This window comes from Camelus dromedarius, chromosome 11 (assembly GCF_036321535.1).
Source record: "Camelus dromedarius isolate mCamDro1 chromosome 11, mCamDro1.pat, whole genome shotgun sequence".
NCBI lineage: Eukaryota > Metazoa > Chordata > Mammalia > Artiodactyla > Camelidae > Camelus > Camelus dromedarius.
This window is the reverse complement of record NC_087446.1, coordinates 838,489-861,689: the sequence shown is the minus strand read 5'-3', so window position 1 is coordinate 861,689 and position 23,201 is coordinate 838,489. Positions and strand designations below refer to the sequence as shown.

General features: G+C 61.0%; 1 protein-coding gene across 8 annotated transcripts in view; it reads right to left on the bottom strand.

The window, feature by feature from the left end:
• Positions 1-4,031: 4,031 nt before the first annotated feature.
• The window catches only part of BRD1 (bromodomain containing 1), a 49,303-nt gene continuing 30,133 nt past the window's right edge, over positions 4,032-23,201 (bottom strand). For 3 of the 8 annotated variants that reach the window (XM_064491348.1, XM_031463484.2, XM_064491347.1), the window contains exons 4-13: positions 20,630-20,761; positions 19,935-20,063; positions 19,218-19,530; positions 17,370-17,630; positions 12,823-13,317; positions 7,389-7,521; positions 6,903-7,030; positions 6,099-6,208; positions 5,795-5,949; positions 4,032-5,115 (exon numbers count right to left, since the gene is read on the bottom strand). In XM_064491348.1, the coding sequence (XP_064347418.1) occupies positions 4,932-5,115; positions 5,795-5,949; positions 6,099-6,208; positions 6,903-7,030; positions 7,389-7,521; positions 12,823-13,317; positions 17,370-17,630; positions 19,218-19,530; positions 19,935-20,063; positions 20,630-20,761 (2,040 nt within the window). In that variant the 3' untranslated portion in view covers positions 4,032-4,931. Of the gene's footprint in view, positions 5,116-5,794; positions 5,950-6,098; positions 6,209-6,902; positions 7,031-7,388; positions 7,522-10,642; positions 10,878-12,822; positions 13,318-17,369; positions 17,631-19,217; positions 19,531-19,934; positions 20,064-20,629; positions 20,762-23,201 lie in introns of those variants that run through there. The other 5 variants (XM_064491349.1, XM_064491350.1, XR_010383074.1 and 2 more) reach the window with 5 other exon arrangements.

The window sequence follows — 23,201 nt, the reverse complement described above, 5'->3', positions numbered from 1 at the left end:
TAGGTTGCTTCCATGTCTTGTGAATACTCTTTACTTTGAAGATTCTCCACATCGGCATGTAAAGCACTTCCTGGTTGTTTGCGAACAGCGGCCTTGGACCACAGGTGTGCCTCCGTGTACCTTAGCCATCCCCTTGGGCTTGACATTTAGGTTGTTTCTAACCTTTTGCTTTGACCAAATTCTGCAACCTCGTAGAGTCATTTCACCCTGGTCAGAAGACACCTGGGGATAAACGCCTCGGAGCTGCAGCACCGGGTCCACGGGCGGGCGGGCGGGCGGGCGGACGGATGGTTCGACTCCTCTCCAGGGGGCCCCCTCGGCCCTGCCCACCAGCAGCGCCTGGGAGGGCTCACCCCTCACCTCCACATTTCCTGTGGTTTTGATTCTTTGCCAACCAATCCTGCAGTTTAGAAATCGCCATTCAGTGCAGCTTGAATTTGCATTTCTATTACTATGAGTGAAAATGAGCATTTTTTAAATATGTTTATTTGCAGCAACATGGATGGAACTACAGACTGTCATTCTAAGTGAAGTAAGCCAGAAGAAGAAAAATACCATATGCTATCACTCCTATGTGGAATCTAAAAAAGAAAAAAAAAAAGGACGCTATGAATTCGTCTACAAAACAGAAACAGACTCGCAGGCATAGTAAACAGTCTTATGGTTACCAGGGGAAAGGGGGTGGGAAGGGATAAATTTGGGAGTTTGAGGTTTGCAAATTTTAGCCACTATACATAAAAATAGATTTTTTAAAAAAATATTTCTTCTGTACAGCACAGGGAGCTATATTCAATATGCTGTAATAATTTGAATGAAGAAGAGTATGAAAATGAATACACGTATGTGTGTGCATGACGGGGACTCTGTGCTGTGCACCGGAGACGGACGCACTGTAACTGACTGCACTTCAATAAAGAAATGTTTGTAATATATTTAGAGCCCGTTGGATTTACTTTTCTGTGAAATGAGTCCATAGTTTGCCCACTTTTTTCTATCCTATTAGTGGTGTTTTAAAACCTGATTTGTAGAACCTTTATATGTCAAGGACATTCTTCTATGGTTTGAGCTGCAAATATTCTTCCTAACTGCTCTTCTGACCTGGTGAATGATGGGGGATTTTTTTTTACCGTGCCTGCACAACTTTTTAAGTTTTACATTGTTAAATATGTTGAGATTCTCTTTTAGGGTTTCTAGAAGCTGCATCACATTTAGAAAATGATCCCCACTCTGTGGTTATTAAAAAAACCACGACATGATTTTTTTTCTGGAATTTTAATTCTTCACTTTGACCCTTTGAAATTTACCTGCTGTAAAGAAAGACAACTGTGGCTTTAAAAGGGGAAAAGTGCCTATTTTTATCACATAAGAAATCTTCAGGACTGGGCGTGCATCAAGGACCTAGCCTCCATCAATCTCGTGGCTCTGTGACTCCCAACACGGTCCAAGGTGGCTGCTCCAGCTCTGTCCACCACACCCACATTCCAGCCCGCAGAAGGAAGAAACTCCTCCCACGCAGAGGACGTTTCCGGGAGTGACACTCCAATCACTTCCCGCTGATCCGGCCTCCCCTAGCCGCAAGGGAGCCTGGAGGCTGTGGTCATTACTGCAAGAGGCTTCATCACAACACAAAGAGATGTGGTGCCGGGAGGTCAGGTGGAGTCTCGGCCACCTCTTCTGCAGCTGGTGCTGAGGGGGGGCTGCTCCCCACACCACGGAATTCGGCTCTGGAAGCATGAGGCCCAAGGACCCCTGCTCTGGGGGTCTCAGCTGCCCACTGCTGGAGCTCTTCTGGGGGTCCTAGGAGGGGCTGGGGTCTGAGCAAGGGTGGCAAGACCTGTCCCCACAAGTCTCCCCAGGCTGGGATCAGCCCCAGTGAGGCAGAGAGGGGTTAACGGTTTTGGTTTCTGGGGAAAAGTGAGGAAAGGGGGAGACCTCTGCCCCCCCTCCCCCAGAGAAGCCCAATGCACCAGGTCCGGGAGCAGAACATCCATCCATCCCACCTGGAAGGGGAGACCCCAAGGGGACACGTCTGGGAGTACATGGCCCTGGAAGGGGGGCCCTGGAGAGGGCACATCGGAGGTGGGGGGACCCCAGAGAGAGCTTGTGGGGGGACAGGAGCTGTCTGCTGTGGGGAAACCCTGGTCACCACCCACAGAACTGGGGAGGGGGCCGCACCACGTGGTCAGACCCTGCCCAGGGGGACAGGGCCAGGAGGCCAGCCACACGGCGAGAACCATCTATACTGTCCTAGGCACGAAACGCCCCAGGCTGGCCATGGCTCTGGCCCTGCACTCACAGCAGCACCAGGTCAGGGGGCACTCTGGATGCCGGGGCCACATGCCCAGACCACAAGGCCCCAGTGTCCACTGGTGTCCCCCCTGGCCCCGAGTTCACAGGGCCAGGGGCCCTGGCAGCAGGTCACATCGGATTAACTACAGGTTTCAAGGAGAAACCGTCAGCCCTCCTGGGGCTGGGGACCCAAGAGCACGCCTAGCCTCCAGCCCCAAAGGGGCCGACACCTCTGCTGGGCCCTGGCCCCCAGCCACACCTAGGGACCCACCTGCACTCTGAAGCCATCCCTTCAGCCCCTCCGCCTCCCCATATAGCCCCTGGGGACCACCCACCCCCACCCACCCCTTGACTGGCCCCCAGGCTGCCCACCCCAGAGGCCTGGGACACCTGCTCACAAGCCAGAGCCAAAGACCCTGAAGCCCGCTGTCCCCACCTCAGCCACCCTGCGAGGGACAGGCCTCCAGAACATCCATGAAATGCCTGAAGTCAGCCTGAGCAGCGGTCAGACGTGAAGAGACACCTGTGCAAAGAGCAAGACGCGGGGAGGCGCCCCTGCCCCGGCCGACACACCACGGGGGCGTGCACCGGCCCCTGCGCCCCTTCCCAGGTCCCGTCCCCCTGTCCTTGCGTTGTGTCTGAAGTTGCTTTTGATAAACCTAAGAAGGATGTGCCAGAAGCAGCAGAGGGAGATGGGCATGTCTGGTCCTGGCAGACTCGACTCCGACGTTCTCTATGCTGTAAAACACCTCAAGGAAAAAGAAGCCGTTGCCAGGAGCCCCGGGGCCCCGTGGTGCTTGACCCAAGCTGGCAGTGGGGCCCAGGAGGTCCCACTAAGACCCAGGGTGCCCGCCGCCCCAGACAGTGTGGTCCACCACCAGCCCCAAGCCCCCGCTCAGGGTTGCGGCCAAGGCACAGCCATGCCCAGTGTGGGGCAGTCAGGGCAGAGCCGAGCTTCTGAGGAGGGGCCTTCTTGGGCTGCCCTGGGCCATCAGAGGAGCCCAGTCCTCAGGGCTGAGTGCTGCCTGGGGAGAGGTCCCAGGGGCAGGGGGCCCAAGGAGGCTCCTGGGATGCTGGGAAGGTCCTGGGCACACAGGGACAAGCTGGACCCCTCCCAGCGGTGCTCGGTGGGAAGCCCAGATGGGGAGTGGCGGCGAGGGCCAGCTCCAGTGGGGTGGGCAGAGCCGGGGCAGGCAGGGGCCCCCAGGCCTCCCCCAGGCCTCCCCCACCACGCCCGGCACATCCAGTTGGCCAGGCTGCGAGGCAGCAGACGGCTCCCGGGGTGGCCGGACCGCGGCGGCACCTCCCTCTGACCCCCGGAGGCTGGGGCGGGGATCTGGGTGTGGAGCCCAAGCTCCGCCCCAACGTGGAGTGGAGACCGCGCCCCCTGCCCCCGCCCCGCCCACAGCTGGGGCCTCGCTGGCAGTGACACAGCCCCCAGGGCCCGGGAGCCACGGCAGAGAAAGCGTCCGTCAGACGGGACAAAATTATCAAAGGAGGGTGCTCTGTTTCCAAGTTTCTGTGGAGATGTTACAAACAGCGGTGACCGAAAAGAAAAAGCACTTTAAAATCTGAACTACCGCTTTAAAATAAAAATTCGATTAGGTAAAATAATAAATAAGACACTGAAGCTTTTGAGAGGAAGGCGTGTCGCGCTCCGCTCACCCTCACCCCCCACCCCCGCAGGGCCGCCAGCACGCACACCCGCCCCGCACTCCAGTGATGCAGGAATGAAAGGGCCACACAGTCCAAATCTTGACTTTATTTTTTAATATAAAAAAGGCAATTTTGGAAACCCACCCTACCTTTTCCCGTAACATAATGCTTTACCTCTTAAAAATAAAAATAAAGTACTAATTCTATATACATCACATGTACCATACAAAAATGTATCCAAAGTTTCTATTGCTACCAAAGTGTCCTAAATTAAAACAAGTTACAGAAAGCCCCGCATTGTAAACAAAAGATTACAAGTTACAAAATCAAAGAACACACAGCCAGAGTCATTTACACAACAAACAACACATCCTGCTCCCAAAGCAAGTTGGATTTGTATGTGCCTGTATAAAAATGCATAGCAATATACTTCTGCAAGTTTATTTCTCCTTATAAAGCAAATGAATACACTTTCTACAATAAATAATCCGCTGGGAGCCACACCCGTGGGAGGCTGGCGGGGGGCCTCCTGGGGGCGGCGGAGTGTTTTTGGTGATTTGCAGGTGATGCACAAGCATAAATTTATCCTCCACCTCTTTCCACAAAGTACCATTCAAAATAATGTCGTTTTCTTTCTTAAAATACGCATTTGTCATTGTAAATTTACATCCCGTCTCATTAAATAAGTGGTACTCTGTGAAAAGGCTATGATTTACAAAATTATTAAACATTCAAAAGTCTTTTTAAAAAAAAAGCTACAGATCAAAGAAAGTGGCACAAGCACGTCCTCCACTGCGACCCGCGGGCACAGCTCCCCCGAGGGCGCACCCGCGCCACCCACCGCGCCCGGCGGGACGGTGTCGTAGAAAACGGCAAGTGAAGCCTCCCCTCCCCGGGAAAGGATTAAACCAACCCTAAAACTCAGAATAAGTTAAGTGGTGAAGCATGTACAGCATGTACAGCGCGCGGACTCCACGCACAGGCGCTCAGTCCACGTCGCTGAGGTCGCTGGCCGGCTCGCCGTGCACACGGCTCAGGTGGGTCATGGCGCGGTCGAAGGCAACGCGCACAGCCTTGCGGATGCTGGAGTTCCTCCCCTCCATCATCTTCAACTTGTCGATCGTCTCGTCCACGCCCAGGGGGACCATCTTGGACTTGGGGAGCCACTGCCTTTTAAAGGGGGAGACGCACGGTGAGGCTGGTGCAGCAGCGTCACCCCCTCCTCGCAACCCCCAACCCCCACGGCAGTGTCAGCCTGGGGCACCGCCTCTCCTCGCCACTGCCCAGGGGCCGCCAGGCCCCTCACCACCCCTACCAAGGGGCACACAGACCGACCACACGAGCACTCACTCAGCGAGGGCGGGGGCAGGGTGGCTCGGGGAGACCCAACAACGCCCCGGCGGTGGGGCAGCCCGAGGACAGGACCAGGCCCGGCCGAGTCGCTGTCTGGGTCTGAGCAGGAGGGGGTCAGGGTGAGGGAGCAGGCGGGCCGGGGTGCTGACAGCCACCACCCAGCAAGATGCACGAAGCCAATCCAGCTGCACGTGCCAATGCGGCCAGCCCCACACACCCAGCAGCCTCAGGCACAGAAAGGGGCACAGAAAGGGCCACAGCTCTGAGGGGCAGAGGAGCCCAGTGCAGGGGGCGTGTGGGGACAGCGCCCACGTGCACTCGGGGTCGGGGCCACGGCACATTTGAGGCCCCCTAGGCGGGGCATCTCCTGGCAGGGTCTGGGAGCCCACACGGACCCACGCAGGACACAGGCAGGAGGGAGTGGAGCTGCGCACCGCGCCCAAGGTCAGGACGACAGGGCTCCTGCGGCATCCACACAACCATCACTCGCACTCACCAGCTTCTCTTGTTGTCGAAAAAGAGGACAAGGAAGAGCTTCTCGTCAGCCTTGGTCTGCATGTGCTCACCTATCTTCAGCACGTCCAGTGGCGGGGCTGGGATGGTGACCCCGTTGTGGTGGCCGGGCACACGTGGCATCTTGGGGTCAATGATCTGCCAAGGGAGGACCCGCGATCACAGCTGCATCCTTGCACCTGCACCCCTGAGGAGTGTCGGGCCCCACCGACACCCCGACACCCGCATGGGGGCCCCAGCACCTGCCCCGCCCCCCAACACACAGCCTCTGCCTGCCCACAGCTCACCAGGGCCGGGTAGGAGGGGTAGCCGCTGCACTTGGCCCACACGACCTTCAGGGGCTCGAGAACGGAGGCTGCCGCGTCGGTTGAAATCCACATGCTGTTCTGACCGACTTCTGGGGGAAGGGGGAGGGGGAGCATCAGCAGAGCCCCCAGGACCTGACACAGCTGCCCAGCCAAGGGCAGCAGAGAGCCCCTGCACCCACATCACCCTGTGTCCTCAGCCCTCCCCAGCTCAAGGGCCTCTGGCCTCCAGGTGCCCAACAAGCTCCCCGCTTCTGAGCCCCTCCTACCAACCTTCAGGGAGGGGCTGGGCCCCCAAAGCATCTCTGTAAACTCAGAACCACTCAGCCTTGGCTCCCCTCAAAGACCAACCCTGGCCCTGCCCTCCCCACACCCCGACTCAGAGGAACCTGCTCGACTTCTCAGCACTTCCCTTAGAAGCCCACCCAGTCGCAGCCCCCTTCTCCACGCAGCCCACGGCGGCGTTGAGCCCTCATGGCTGCATCAGCTCGCTCCACAAGGCACGGCCACTTCTCGCGGCAAGGATGCTCCCGGCCCGACCCCCAGCCTGGCCAGCACCAGCCCAGCACTGAAGCCCAACCCTCCTCTGGGCACTGAAGGTTGGGGAACCGCCCCCCCCCACCACCCCATGTTCCAGGGCAAGTGACAGATAGGCCTGAACGCAGGGAGCCAAGTGTCCCACACAAACTGTCCCCGTCACCTCCAACAGCGGCTACACAGCCCCGCTAGCAGGCCCCTGGAAACACTGGCCAGGGAGGTGGTGCGAGGGAGGCGGGGCAGACTCACCAGCCGCGATCCTGGCCGCCTTGGCGTAGTTCCCGTTCTCAATGCAGGATATCAGCTGGCTGCGGTCCTCCAGCGTGTGCCTGCGGACCAGGGCGGGCTTGCCTCGGCCACACCTGGGTGCGCTGAAACTGCAGTGGAAACAGCGGCGTCACAGGCAGCCCCAGAGCCGGGCGAGGGCCCCAGGAGTCCCGGGGGGGGGGGGCGCGTGTCGCACCCAACAAGCCTGGGGCCACACAGGGGCGCCCACGTGTGCGGGTCGTTCACCTTCTGTGTCAGCCTCCGCACACCTGACCTCTGACCTGGGACACCGCAGTCTCCATGGGCCACAGCAGGGCCTCCCTCCCCACCATCCCGATAAAAGGAAGACTTTAAGACAAAAAAAAGTTTATGAAAGTAACATCTTACAGTCTGCTTCCCTCCTTCTGGTTAAACCCTACCAAGCAGAGCACCAGGTCACACAGGAAGCGGCACGTGGGGCACACCCACCTGGAGTCGCAGAGCGGGCTGCTGCTGGAGATGCTGGACTCGGAGGCGCAGCGGCGGCGGGGCGCGGCCTTCCTCCCCGGGGCGCTGCCCAGCTCCTGCTCGCTCCTCGCACCCCCAAAGCCATTGGTGAGACCTGCAACAGAGGCACCGGGCACCTGAGCTCGGCCCCCCAGCGGGCGGCTCCACACACCCGACCTCTGACCCGGGGCTGGGGGGCGTCGCACAGAAGCGTCCTGCACAGCCTGGCACCCGGCGCGCCCAGAACACGGGGCACGGATGCACCCGTGGGACCAGAGACAAGTGACAGTGAACCCACAGCGGACTGGCTCAGGGAACACTGGTCTAAAGAAGCAGGCTCCTCACGGCGAAGACGGCCCCCACGGTCCCTCCCCAGACAAAGGTCGGACACCGCGCCCTCGTCAACCACACGCCGCCCGGGCATCAGCACGTCCACGTCCCCAACGTCTCAGCGTGAACCTCAGAAACACTCCGGAAACGCTGACACAGAAGGCGAACGACCCGCACACGCGGGCGCCCCGGCTCCAGAAGCTACGAACCATCAGCACCACGGCGCGTGGGTGGGGCCGCGCCACCCGGAGACCACAACTCACTGGGGTCTGAACACCCCAGGAGCCCACAAAACGACATCTTAGCATCTGAGAAGCGTCGAGATCGAAGCGCAACTCGAAGCCAAACCTCAGACCTTGACCTGAGGCCTGGCATCAGGAAGCGGGAACACCTTCCCAGTCCCGACTCTGGCGTCGGCAGGTGCCGTGAGCCGCAGCCCGGGTCCCACGCCGCCAGGCCCACCCTGCTCCCCTGGGGGAGGCGGCAGCTGGAAGGGCCTATTTTCTACCCCAAAAAAGAATCCCATTCCTTGTGCTTCAAAAATTTAAAAATCCACTTCTTGAAAAGTCTCTGAAGCAGGAGGCCAGATCACAGGGTGTTTCCATCTGCTCCGTACACTCTTCTGCAACAAAGGGTGGCGCGTGCACCTCGGCGGCCAAGACGTGGAAACACGGAGACGGACGGGCTTTGCCCCGCAGACGCTGGCGCTCCGCGCTCCCCGGGGGAGCTCCTCAGACGTCTCCCTCCACGTCTACCGGACTCAGCGCCACCAGCTCTAAGAAGAACTTCATATTTTCAATTCTAAACCTCATTCATGTTTATAAGTGGTACCTGCGGATGGTGGGAGGTGTTACACTCACTTCTGGAATTTGGACGTTTTTAAGAGTCGACCAAACCATATTGGAAACGCGGGGCCCGAGCACTGGAGCAACTGGGCTAATGCTGCGGGGTGGGAACTCGAAGAACCCACGCCGACCCACTCACCAGCGGGCAAAGAGCCCACCTCTGAGTCAGGCAAGTCAGAACCTGCATCTGCAGAGGGACCAGTCCCCAGGCGCATGTCCAGTGCCAGCAAGGCTACGAGACCCCCACCTGCACCCTCTGGGGAAGCCCGGGACGTCAGGCACCAGGCCAGGGGACAAGGATGCACAGCCATGAGGCCACCAGGCAAAGCAGCAGGAGGAGCCCTAGAGGGTGGCGGGGAGTCTCACCCCCTGGACAGGCACCTGGCAAGGTCTGGAGCGAGAGGCAGGAGGGGCCAGTGGGCGGCGGGCGGAGGCCAGTCGGGAAGGGCACCAGCACGGAGCACGCCTAGCGGAGGTCAGACGAGGGATGGGCCTCCCGCGTGCAGAGAGGACAGGACCCCGACCCAGCTGCAGAACACGGAGGAGGCCGCACTCCTGACACCCCAGGGGGACAGTACACGCCCACCACCCCCACACCACCACCGCCTGCAGCCAGTTCCCCAAGTGACGCCAGGGGAGAAGGCCCGGAAGCGCGAGTCCTCACGGGGAGACGGATGACGACCACGTGCCCCTTCGTCTCCCTGGGGGCTTGGAGGACTCACCTGCCCCAGGAGACAGGGCAGTCACACAGGGTTTTCCTTCCCGTGAGACCATGGAGCACAGACAAGCCCGAGGGCACAAGGCCACTGTGGTCACACCCACATGGGCCCCGGGGCAGCCCCACCCTCAGCCATGACCCCTCGGGCACAGGCTCACTGTCACCGTCACCAGCTCCCTCCCCAGTTCCCCACGCCGCCAGCTGGCCCGCGGGACCTGCCACCAGGACTTGGGAGGACAGTCAGCTGGCAGGGTCAAAGGTCTGCATGGAAACGTGCCGGAGAGACGCCCGTAAACGACTGGCGTCCCCGCAGCGCCGGAGCCCCGCACCTGGCTGACTGTTACCGGCTGAGGCCCAGGTCAGGCCGCCCTGAGCCAGGCCTTCGGGGACAGGCCAGCCCTCTCCCAGACGCAAGCTGCGCCCCCAGAGCCTCCTCCTCTGCCCTCGAGTCCAGGCACACCAGGCCTCCCGGGACACCGGCCAGCAGTGGCCCGAGTGACCTCCTCCTGAGCACCGCCCGCCCGCCAGGCGGCGAGAAGCCCCCAGGCGCGCCCACAGGCATGCAGGTCAGCCGGGGTCCACGCCCGCCAGGCCCTGGTGACCTCCTGGACGGCAGACAGCCCCGCGAGAGGCAAAGCAAGCAGGGGCACTGCACGCCGCCAGCCCCAGGCGTGGCCACGGGCCTCCCCTCGCAGGATGCACGCTGTCGGCCCAGCAGCACAGCGCCTGCAGCCGGCCCCTGGGAGCAGGGGGTGTGCCTCTCATCTCGTTCACATGGCTTTATTTTACCACTGGCAACAGGATTGCATTTTTTGTGCGTTTTTCCACTTTTCGGTAAGAACACAGAAACAGCAAACATGACCCCAACCAACTGCGTTGCTTGGACCGGCTCCAGGAAGAAGCGGCAGTGGGGAAGGCTTGCCCGGACACCCGCACAAGGCGCCACCAGTCCCGCGGCCAAGACTTCGCTCACGGCAGCCGACTTCAGGCGTGGTGACCAGAGACAGGGCTGCTCAGAGATCCGCGGGACGACCAGGAGGAGCAGTGAGAGGAGAGAGAAGCCGGGGGAGAGAGCCCAGCGGAGACCCCGGGGTGGAGCGCCAGCAGCGCGAGAGTCGGTGTTCACGCACGGTGTCCGGGGGCTGCGGGCAGCCTGCAGTCCTTCTGGGCCTGGGCACCCCAGCCAGACCCCCTGCTCAGCTCAGACCCGGTTCCGTGCCGGCTGGGGCGGGTCAGAATCTCCATCCACGTAAGTCATCCACGGAGGCAGCAGGCTCCCTCTGCACCCCGGCCGGCGGAGGACGGGCGCCTCCCGGGCACGAGCGGGCGGCCAGCTGACTTACAGAAGGGGCGGGCAGGGCAGGCCCGGCTCCTCCAAGTGCTGCTGTTTGTGTTTTGTTTGGAGGACGGCCGGACAGGTGCTCCCAACATCATCCGCAAGAATTACAGGAAAGGCAAGGACGCAGTGACCTCTGCTCCACAGTGACCACTCGCAGAACTCCAGTCCGAGTTGAGCAAGAGAAAATAATTAGGATCCAAAGAGTGAACTACCCGCGTGTTAGTGGTTAAAATGAGAACCTGGAAAACAGCGAAAAAGCCATTTAGTCTGACTGAAGGCACCACCGAGCAGCCTCCAAAACCCTGAGCAGCCTAGGACGCGGAAGACTGGCAGGCGCACACGCACACACACGCACCGACACATGCACACGCACCGTGGGCGCTACGCGGCAGGGCTCTCAGGAGGCCAGGGGCACGAAAGTCCTGGCCCGGCGGGTCACTATCTGGGGGAGACCAGCAGTCCCAGGAGGAAGCCGGGAGACAGCACAGGTCCTGGAGACCGACTCCAGGAACAGTCAGGTGCTAAAGGGTGGGCAGGAGGCCCACGGCACTGCCGGCGAGAGGGCCCGGGGGTCTCGGAATGAACAAGCCGGGTTTGCTCTAACTGCACTGTGGACACCGGGCGACTCCCTGCCAGGCGGGGCACACGGATGAGCACCGGGACGCGTCCCCAGACCGGGAAGACTGCGACTCGGAGCCAGGGGCCAGGCACGCGGAGCCCACAGGAGGCCAAGGCGAGGCACAGCCAACAGCAGCAGGAGAGCACCAGGGCTCATTGCACACACTGCACCCGCCGCCACTCGGGGGTCAGTTCAGTCAGGGTCATAGGCGCTGACACCTCCAGACGCACCCCCAGCAAGGGCTGGGGTAACCCCCCCCCGAGACTCGCCATCACCACCAAAACCTGCAGAATCCCCAGCTCAGGCCCGGAAACTGGAAGGAGGGAGCCCTGTTTTCTACGAGGGGCCCAGGAGGCCCAGAGTCCAGTGGTCAGAGGCCCATGGGCAGCAAGGGAGCCAGAAGGACAGCCAGTCAGTGAGGGTCACGCTGGCCAGGACACAACACCCTTCAACCCTCCCAGTGCTGTCACCGGGACCCCCCGGGTGCTGGAAACAGCAAGAGTCTCAGTAAATGCGGCTGAGAAAGGCCATGGCACAGGAGGAAACCCGAGCACTGGAACGGGGTCCGTCTGCATCGGTGTCCGAGTGCGGTGGGGTATTTCAGCAGCAAGAGCACCAGCTTGACAGCAAGCCACCCAAGGAACAGCACAAGACGTGAGGTTTCCAGGAAACTAACCCGCACGCAAGTTCCCTCCCACGACAAAGAGCACCTGTGCGCTGAGGCGCAGGCGACACACCGCCGCCTACACTGCTGGAGCCCGGCCCCCCACGCAGACGCTCCCGCCAGACGCCAGACGCCAGACTCCAGGACCGACGTGGGAGCGCACGGACCTCGGCCCATCCCGCCTGCTCGAGCGCGGGAGGAGAGAAGCCGCGCTCCTGTGCGGACGTAAAGATGGACCCACAGCGGACACAGGCCAGGCTGTGCCCCCTGAGCAGGACCAGCGGGTGTTGAGACAAACGCCCCCAGGAGAGGCGACGGGGTGCCCCCGGACCAACAGGCACGGCCTCCACTGAGGGAGCTGGGAGGACAGGCGCTAGCTCACGCAGCGCAGGCGCGGGAGGTCAGACAGGCTGGAAGGACAGACTCCGCAATGGGGCCGAAGGCCGACGGGGCGGGGGGTGCTCTCGATAAACGAATCAGACAAGCGTGCGCTATGAAAACTCAGTGGTAAATGAGAAATGCCTCCGAGCGTTATTTCCGCAGGTGCCGATCCCTCGTGTCAGCACCGACCGGGCTGCTCAGGACAGCCAGAAAACGCCAGAATGTCCTGCAAGTGCGCAGACACTGCGCTGGGCACCCCCCCACGCCCCGGAGCCCCTGGTCTCAGACCTCCGCGGGAGAGGACACGCAGGGCCACTGCGCCCACCCCCCACCCCAGCCCGTAGCCGCCCCAGACCTATGACATACGGCTTTCCAAAGAAACACACGTTCTGTCTCCTTTTCTGGAAATTAAGAGAATTCTGGCCAAAAAAGTGCAAAACCAACAGGCGGGCGGCACCTCCCAACACCTGTGCCCCGAGAGCCCCAAGAGGACGCGGCCGAAGGGCGCCCGCGCAGTTACCTGTGTCCAGGCGCTTTCCCGGGGACCCCTCCTCCACCTCGGAGTCGCCGCAGGTGCTTCGCGACCTTTTTCTTGGCTGCAGAAGAGTCTCCAACCTCGGAAGGACTACAGACAAAAAGGTTTTGGTCCCTAGCTGAGGAGAAGTTGGCTGGGTTTCAGTGTTCTTGGCAGACTTTGGGGGGCTTACACTTTTCGATTTGCAGAAGAGAACAGAAGTGCGTCTGTTTACATCGCTTGATGGCTCCGCCACCGCGGAGGCCGCCGCCGGCGCATCGCCACTACTGGCGAGGGAGGGCTCTGGAGGGTGTCCGATTACCAGGGCGCTCTGAGTGCAAGTGCTAAGTGGTGCATTATCAAATGTGACTCTTTTGAATAGTTTACTCTGCTCTGGGTTGAGTTCTACTGGTTTGAGGGTTGGTGGTTCTGAATTAGTCTCCGAGTTTGAAGGAAGAGGTAATGCATCTGATGGTTCAAGTTTAGGGGGAGATTTATCTCCTGAAAAAATTATAAATAAAGTGATTTTTGAAAACTGATAATTATAAAATCTATTATAAAACTTACTATAAATGTGACGTCCACCAAAATACTTATTCAGTTAAGGAAACAAAGCATCACACATAACTGTCTGCAGGCAGTGGGCCCGGGCCGCGGGGCGGCACTGTGCGCCGCCCTCGCACTGAAGACCCAGGCGCCTGGCGCCCACGTGCATAAAGCTACTGTCCGCAAACAACCCTGAAGACTGCTTCACTGGTGCCGACGCTAAGTACATCATTCGCGTTCATGACAGCTCTGCAATCAACCATTCACTTACCTTGCAGAAGAAAAGTATTTCCCGTAACTAAGGGGTCTAAGCGGGCATTCCCACAGTCCTGACCTGGGCCACGAGGTTCGCAAACAGAAGGAAACAAGCATGTAAATCTGATTTCTGACCCGGGTATTCTAAATCCGTGTCAAAAACCAGGCAGTGGTGGTGGGCGGGGAGGAAAGTGGGAACCCCCCACCGGGCTCTCCGGTGCACCGCCCTGTGCCACGCCCTGAATCGCTGCAAGTCCTTTAACTCTGGCTTTGAAGATAAAAATACAGTCTTTGGGAAAAGAGTATTTTAACCTCTTAAGAAAGGCTTGTGAAAGTTACACGGAAACAAGAAGCCTGAAAGCCAGCCCCGGGCCCGGGAGGCCCGTCTGCGGGAGGAGCCCGCGGGGTGGAGAGGGCGGCGGGGAGGGCACCCCTTCGGGCCAGCCTGGGGTTCCTCTCCAAGCTAGAGTGACTCTGGCTACGGGACATGTGACACGAAACAAGGACAAGGAGGATTATGCGTCACCACAAAGTACAGGTCTCACCTTATGACGCCTGCAGACTCCCCAGAACCAGTCAAAGTATGTAAGGTTAAGATCTGAACCCCAAAGTCATTTTGAAAACCAAACGCTACACCACTCCCAAGGTTCGCTTCTGTCTCTGAGCAGATGTTTCAAGAATTCTCCCAGCTCATCGTGAGGAGAACCAGGCCAGGCTCAGACCCCGGGAGTGCGCCACGGGCAGCTGGCTCGGCCCCAAGGTGCCTCTGCTTCCCAAGGCCCCACGGAGCTGGTGACAGCGTGTGACAGGGCCCGAACCCCCGGGGAGAGCCTTTCCTGGACAATAAGCTTCTAGAAAAGTCCATTCAGACTGGAGCATGCGACCCAACGGTGGAAACACGGAGGTGAACCCCATAGATGCGCCCGCCTGCCCTTCAGTCCCCCAAGCACTGGCCAGACGGAAACCAGGGCCTGTTCCTGACGGCAAACTCCCGTGGGCATCTCCCCGGCTAGCCACCGTGCGCCTGGCGTCTGGGAAGCACAGGGTGGCCCCCTACCCAGAGGGCCGGTGTCTGCCTCAGACCAGAGCCTGAGAGCCCCACAGCCCCTGCACCCACCTCCCTCCCCCGGACAGCCACCAAGCGCCCGCCCAGCTACGCAAAGAAGCCCCCAGACCCAGGCCCTCCCGCCCCCACATCCCCCCCAACTCGGCCGCACACTGAGGCCTCCCGACCCTCCTCCCACCCAAAGCGACCCATGGCTTCGGGCCTGCCCCCACCCCCGGCCTGTGGCCTCACAGAGGTCTCTCCGAGAATGAAGGCCAGGAGGGCAAAGCCTGGGCTCAAGACGTCTCACTGCAAAGTCACACACACGCATGAGGATTCTTTTAAAGACACAGACTGTCGACAACTACACATTACTTCAATATTCGTAAAAAATACTCAATTAACCTCTAAACTCTACGCGATTTGAACGCAGAGCCTGTAAAACAGCATCTAAAACTCCACGCGCTGAATGGAACTCATCACACATGCAGAAGAGAAAACGGCGCCACCCTCAGGGGCCCGACCCGACGCAGCTCCTGCAGGAAGCTAACACGGCCCCTCTCCCACCCGCCACACACCTGGTCGCCAACCCAGCACTTCCACACCGAAGTCACAGAAAGCCTGGGGACTCGGGGTGCCGCCCGCCTGGACACTGTCTCCCCCAGCCCCGCCTGGACCACAACCCCGGGTCCCACCGGCTGCAAGCCCCAGCTGCCCTGAGCCTTCGAGGAAGGAGGAAGGGCCAGTCCTGAAACAGCAAAGACAGCTCAGAGCACCACCAAAAACCCAGCCACTGGAGGGCCCCTCAGGGACGCTGACGGCTGTCCTCACCACTCTGCACTCTGCGGGGCGGCGGAACCTAAACTCGGCGGGAAAGTGAAGACCAAGGCCTCTGAGAGCTGCCACCGCGCGCCTCCACCCCACCGGCCCCGCCCCCACCCATCACCTCCTGGGAAGCTTCCAGTGAGAACCACAGGAACGCTGAACTACAGCCCAGATGGCGTATCTGAGGGTAAGGGAGCACCAGTCTCTGGGCTGTGACGGTAACACCGTGGCCCTGAGTGCTCGTCTTCCAGAGGAATCCCGTTTCTGTGCCGTGAGAGTGATCACAGGCTCGCGTTCCTACAAGAGCTCGAATGGCTGTGTTCGGCCTTCTTCACCAGTGCTGTCACCAGATACCACCCCCAGCGCCTGTCTGCAGGCTCCCTCCCTCCCGCCCTGCCTGGTTGCTGGAGCAGTCTTCCCTCCCCCACCCACACCTCAGGCAGCCACAGGTAAAATGCCCTTCCCACACGTTCAGCCACTTTTAACAACAGAGTCCAGGCCGTCTCTGATCTCAAATCTACCTGCGTGCGTAGGGGCCCGCCCGGGGGATGCCCGCCCAGCAAGTGAGACCAGACAAGCCGCTCTGGTGATGGTGAGTCAGCCAGTTGACAAGTTCTTCCCTCAACTCACTCTCTTCTCAACAGAATAGAAACATCCCTCAACCAGAGCACAGCTCAGGCAGCAGGAAGGGACCCAGAGCGGCCCACACCCAGGCCCTGTGGTGTCCGGCCCCCCGGGGCACAAAAGGGGGCCCCGCCCAGAACCCCACGGAGGCCTGGCTTTATGTCAGGGCTCCTGAGAGCAAGTGCTGCTAAGAACCACACCCGAGGGCAGGGGTGGCGCCTGTGGGGCCACGAGGCTCCTCTGGGCTCCCCGGTCACCCAGAAGGGGAGCCCCGAGCCTCCACTCACACTGCAGTCACCTGAACAGAAGGAGCAGGAGGAGGGAAAGGCTGCACGAAGACCCTCCACCGTGCACACAGGGCCTCTTTCTGAGCCCAGGAGAAGCCCAGGGCCCCAGGCCGCCCCCGCCACTGCCTCACAGTCCCCCACGTGGAATCGCACCTGGTCGCCGCCAGGACACGGCAGGGCCACGAGGCTGACGTGCCCACTGCAGACTCCGCTTTTTTTTCAAAAGGCAGACTGTAGAACAACCCTTTGTCCTGCTTTGATGTTTGTTACTCTTAGTTGGACGAGCTGGGAAAAACCCAGGAAGGTCCTAAACCAACTGCTGCCAGCTGTGGGGGAGGGAGTCTCACTCCACCTTCTACTCTGTGCAGCTAAAACGTGCTGATTCTCAAGTCAGAGAAGGAAGGAAGCAGGGGAAGGACTTCCCACCCCGTCCTACAGCTTATCTTCCCCGAGGTCCACCGCCCGGGCCCTTGCTGAACTGGCGTCCACGTTGGGCCCCGCAGCTCCCCGACAGGGGCCGCGGTTCCCGCCCACCAGCAAGCGGGACGTCCCAGGCCGAGGCCCGGCCACCACCAGCCTGAGCCCCCCGCCCGCCCCGCGGCACATCACAGGGAGCCTGGAAGCGAGGGGAGTCCAAACAGCCCCTCCGCCAGACGGCCCCAGCCACCCAGTGGTGGCCACACAACCCCCTCCCCGTCCTGGCCCCGGAGCAGCCGCCTCCCGCCACACCGGCCGCCTCTCCCCCTCCTCCCTCCGGGGGCTGTGTGAGATCTGAGCCACGCTTCTCAGTGTCCCAGAAGCAAGGTGAGGACAACAGCCCGTTCCTCGCCCTACACTTCCTCAGGCGCCAGGATGCGGCACAGCGGCACCAAGGGCTCCATCTCTTGCTCTGAGGTTTCCAGGCACCAAGTCAGAGGTGCCTCCCAGCTCACAGTGAGGGCGGCCCTGGCCCGAGACCCCAGCGTGCTTACCTTCCTCCCCCGTCTCCTGCCCCAGCTGAGCACCGTCCTCTTCCAAGCGGCCAGTACCTGACTCGGCGGGCAGGGGCTGGCTATGCTGCTGGCTCAGCTTGTGTCGAAGGAGAGCAATTTCTTTCTTGAGCAGCTTGGCCCGCTTGCTCCGCGACCCACTGGACTTCATGGAGCATGTGAGGTCCAGCGTGTCCAGCAGCTCCCTCAGCTGCTCCTCCAGGACCATGTGGGCCCTGTTGGCCGGGTTCAGCAACCTGTCCACTGAAGCCAAAGGATGCACCGTCAGTCCTCAACACCAGTGCCACCTTCTAAGACAGCCGTGCCGGCACAGTGGGACAGCCCCAAGCCCCCACCGTGCTCTGAACCCAGGGCCTGTGGCCACAGGAGATGTGTGCCTCACACCACGGGTGTCACAATGCTCCTGAGGAAAGCATTTGAGTCCACGGCCGGCCAGGCCATGGGGCCACATTGCATGGAAGCAGGGACAGCACCCAGGGACACCACCCGCTCTGGGCACACAACCAGGCCAAGCCTTCCTGCCAAGACTGGTGGCCTGTGCCGAGTGAAGGCACAAGGCAGAGCCCGAGGGAGGCGTGGACCTGCCAGAGGCACCAGCTTGGGCGTCTGTACGTCACATCTGGTGTCTGAGCTCCGGTCCAAGGCCCAGGCTGCTGGGGGTGCTTTTTGAAAACTGGGCTGCAAAAATCACCAGTAATTCGGAATCTCAGGCACATTTACTACTACAAAATTCACTAGCAATTTCAATTGCAGCCAAACACCCAAACACATAAAGCATGAGTTACCTAAAACCTGTGAGAAGTGGTTAAGAACCAAAACCGGTCTACGGCGCCCACTGACCATCAAAGTGGGAGCGGGGAGTGGGGAGGGGGCCGAAACGGCAGCATGGCGTCCGGGCCAGGGACCCGCCTCCCTCCACGGACACACCTTTCACCAGAGCACCAGTCTTGTGTGCGAAGGAGACAAGACAGTAGTACAGGGAAGTTAGTAAGAACGCAGATAACGACCTCGAAAGCCACGTCATCTGAAGCCCCAGAGAGACCCTTCCTAACAGCTGCCCTGCCCCTCAGCACAGCAGGAGAAACACGCAGTCACGGGCTCGCCTGCATCCCTATCCAGGTGCGGAGGAAGAAAGGAATCTGGACCCCTCACTCCTAGCCTTCCCCTGAGCCAACACCTGGGTGAGAAGTTCACGCAGGCAACACACATCTTCCGAAGGCCCCTGCCTGCCCAGGGAGGTCCGCGGTGGCCAGAGAGGGGCATCCAGGGCGGGGCAGCCAGTTTCCCAAGAACCAGAACAAGCAAGCAGGCCGCTGAGACGCACCGGGCGCCCGTCCCGAGACCGTCTCCGCCGCCGTGCCAGCCCAGAGTGAAGGTCGGGGGTCCAGGAGCGCCAGGCTTGCCTCCTGTCCACCCCCAACAGCAGCAGCCTCCCTCTGGTCACAGAGCCTCCGGAGAAGTCCACCAGGGCCCACCAGACCACACTGCCTCCCAGTCTGTCTCAGGTGGACCGGGCTGCCCCTCTCGGGGCCCCTGGCCACAAATGTCTTGAGTGGGCACCCGAAATGTGGCTGCTCTGAACAGAGATGTGCTGAGTATGAAACGCACACCATGTGGCAGAGAGAAAATTAACACCAGTGAATAACACCTTCAGTAATTTTTACGTCGATCACAAGCTAAAATCATGCCGCCTAGATTTACGAAGTTGAAGACATTAAACTTCGCCTGTCTCTCTTTTTCCCGAGGCCACCAGGGAACATCAAGTTGGCATGTGGTCCCTGGGCTCCCCCTCCCAGACAAGCCCTCACGGAGTCTGCGGGCCACACTCACCCTCATCCCAGGAGAAAGGTCGCCGGGGGGCTGCAGCAGGCCGCTCGGGAAGGTGCATTCCCGAGGCCTCCTCGAAGCCAACGCTGTCCACCTGGCGCCTGGCCTGCCTGAGCACCACGCCGCCCTGGTCCCGCAGCCGCACGGCGGCCCGGTAGAACACTGTGTCCTTGGCGTTGTACTTCATGCAGTTGTCCACGATGAGATCAAAGTCCTCCTCCAGCTCCCGCAGGGTCCCGTACCCCTGTGCCTCCAGCCGCTTCCTCATTGTGGCGAAGTCCATGGGGCGTTCAATGTGGTCCAGGTAGTCTGGCACCTGGGCTCAGGGAGAAGATGCTCACTTGCAGACAAGCCAGGGTTCACTCCCTCTGCACAGCCAGCACGCGTGCTGCCTAGGGGCCGCACGTGCACACACGCATCCCAACTCCCCCTGCACAGCCAGCACGCCTGCTGTCTAAGGGCCACGCGCGCACTCATGCACCCCACCCAGTGCCGGGCGGCAGCACTGAGACACTCCAAACTGAGTCCCTCTACGGGCCCTCCCAGGACTCAAGGCCCTCAGTTAAAAACACAGGGCCTGGTCGGGGCACACACACCCGGAAGAGCTTTTTCCTAGGCAGGCACATTCACCTAGTGTATCTCCCGTGTTCTACAGCGAAGCGTCACTTTTGTGATCGCAGACTCAAGGCAGGATGAGGGACCCGGGAGCAGCAGACCCACCTCCTTCAGGCTCACAGGCTGGGCGAATATCCGGGCAGGGTCCTTCTCCTGCAGCTGGTCCAGCACAGAGCGCAGCAGCACCGTAAGCGGGGTCAGCCGCAGCTCCAGGGCCATCTGCTCCACCTTCACCTGGGGGCCGGCACATGGGTCTCAGCACCCTAGGCCACCCTCCCTCTGAGAAGCTACCTTCTGCTTGAGTGCTCAGGGCCACCCAGGCGGATCAGAGTGCCCACTTCAAAGGCCACAAGCACCAACTGGCCCGAGTTCACGCGGCACACGCGGCACACGCATCCCCTTTCCCACCCACTGCCTCCCAGGACACCGCGCCAGACACCACACTGCCCCCACCCTAACCAACCTCCTTCACTACGGGGGTCAGCGTCCCCTCCACAAAGCCGCGTGCGTCTGGGCCAGGGGTCACCCGGCCTGCACTCCTCACGAGGACTTGAAGGAAGCAGGGGGCCAGAACCGCTGCCCCTAGGACACAGCTCCCCCTCGCCTCCCCAATCCCAAGAGCCCTCGCCAGCCCCCATCCCTACTCCCCGACTCTGACCCACCACACCTGCTCCCCGCCCCTCCGCACCTGCTCCACACCCTCTGACCCCCCGCCACCTGCCCCTGACCCCACCCCTCTGCACTTGCTCCCCGCCCCTGACCCCGCCCCGCCCCGCCCCTCTGACCCCGCCCCGCCGCACCTGCTCCCGCTTGAGCTTCTCGCGCTTGCGCAGGAGCTCGATGAGCAGGCGCGCGCGCTCCAGGTCGTGCCGCAGCCGCTGCCAGTACTTGAGCTTCTCCTTGGCGGCTTGAATCTCCTCGTCGTTCTCCCTCTGAGAAAAAGAATGGGAGTCGGCCTTGCACCCTTCACAGGCCGCAAGGACGGACCGGCAGAGGCCAAAGGCACAGGGCTCGACGGGGATGCGCACTCAGGGCGCGCGGCCGGCCCAGGGAGGGCCGGGGACCAGGGTCCATGGATGGGGGACCCTGCCAGCACCGGGCAGCGTGCAGTCCAGGTGGGACGACCAGGGGCCTCCCATGGCGCGCTCTGCCCCGCGGGGCCGCCTGACCTGCATCTCCTGCCTCGCCGCCCCAGGCACGTCCTCACCCCCTTTCTGACCCCAGGCTCTGCGCGGACCTGTGATCCTCAGCACGCTTGTCCCAGGCGGCCACCGTCCACTCATGACTGCTGTCTGTCCCCAGCTCCGGAGCCCACTTCTACTCGCCTGCAGCCAACACCACCCGATGCCAGAAAGCCCACATGCCCGACCACAGCTCCCAGGGAGGGGGGTGGGGGGCTCAGACGCAGGAAGGAGCAGTTAGGGCTCCCCTGCTTCCTCCCCAAACCAGCCCAAGACACTCAAATCTGTCCCTGTCAAGGCTTCGGGCCGGTACTGAGGGCCCTCCTCATCCCAGCAGCCGCCGACCCAACCTCACGTGCCATCTCCTGGACGTAAGAGCGGCTCTGCTTCACCACTGCTGGGGACACACATGCACCTACAGCCTTGGCTGAGTCCCTGCCCAGCATCCGTTTCCAGAACATGCTCCACGACTCTCAGACACTGTTCTCTCTGCCCGCCCCTGCTGGACAGAGCTGAGCAGCTCAGCCACCTGGCAGGGTCCCCTCCCCAGCGCTCACCCCAGTCTGAACCCAGGCAGCAGGTAGCTCTCTGCCCAGAGGGTGGGAACTGTGTGGATGGGCCCAGGCCACAGCACTTGGGGCCATCCACAGCGGACCCTGCTTCCTCGGATCTCAGAGCCTGAAGGCGCAGGGCTGGTGGGAGAGCTGCCAGGCATCTTCAGCTCCAGGCGGGGAGGTGCAGCAGAGGCACGGCAGGCCAGGCACAGGGCCGAGGGTGGGCCGGAGTCTCCTCTCCACCAGGCATCCTCTGGTGCAGCCTCAGCGTCCACAGACTGGAATCACCCGGCTAATTTTCATGTTGCTTGAAATCCTCAGGCACTAAACAGGGCTTTACAGAACTGTGTAAACAGGCCCAGCTAGCGCACTGAGAGGCTCAGAAACCAAACTCCCCAAGAGTGTCTGAACATCACCTCGCCCGTCAGTGTGAAATAAGACACTGAAACATCGGCTAAGAGGCTGTAGACGCTACTGAGCAGGAGGAGGCAAAAAAAAAGCAGACAAGCACCTCTGAGCCCTGGGCGGCCGGGTGCTGCCAGTGCTCACTGCCCCGGCTGGGAAACCAGGGGCCACGGGGGGCTGCCCTCCCGGCACATGGCAGCTCGCTGCCAGGACCTGACTGGACTCACACCTCTTCTGCACAAAAGGGCCTGAGTTCCTGACTCTGCTTACAAGGGACCTTTGTTTACAACATAAAACCAATCCCAAAAGTTTCCATAAAGTGGGAGAGTAACCCAGTTATTTCCTGTACCAAAAGGCTACCAGGAAAGAAGGTCTAGAAGACTATTTGCAATCAAACCAACGTCCACCCAACGAATGAGAAAAGGACGCCTACTGCCTGGAAGGGAGAGGACCAGACCCCGCCCATGGTCAGGACCAGCTTGGTCCGGGGGCACAGGGCAGACCAGCTCTGCAGGGTGGTGGCCCCAGCAGGTTCACCTGACTCCCAGGACACTACTGAGGGTGTAAGACCCCAGGACAGCTGCCCCAGCCCCTGGACGCTGTTGACCCCAGCAGCAGCAGACTGGACAGTGAGGGGACCTGTCCGGGCATAGCAGGACAACCACGTCATCCTCACGCCACCAGAGAGCTGACGGGGACACCCTTGCATCAGGGGGAAGCACAGGGCGTGCTCACTCAAGCAGGTCAGGACAGACAGACGGATGGGACCCACCTGCCCTACCCCAGCTGGCTCTGAAGAGGGCCACTGGAGGCCCCCAAGAAGGGGCTGCACGTCCACTGAGCCAGGACCTGCAGGAACCCACGCATGAGGTCAAAACAAGCCCCAGTGGACTCCAAACAGACCACAGCCACAGAGGCAGAGGCACCTCGTATGCCCTCAGACCAGCTCGGCCAGTCGGCCAGTCTGTCTGTCTGTCTGTCTGTCCCCCACGGGAGGGAGGGGCCGCACCTGCCCTCTTCTGGGGCCAAGCTCAGGGCAAGAGCCCAGAAACACAGACAAACAAGCCCTTTAAACTCCAGCATCGAGGACTTTTAAAGTTTGACAAGACCTCAGAATCACCCCAAGACTGAGACATCCAAGTGGAACATGAATGTCTCAGATGCCCCCCGGGAAGTCACCATCCGCCAGGGAGAGGTGGGAGCACTGCTGGCTGCCCCACCCCCACCCCTCC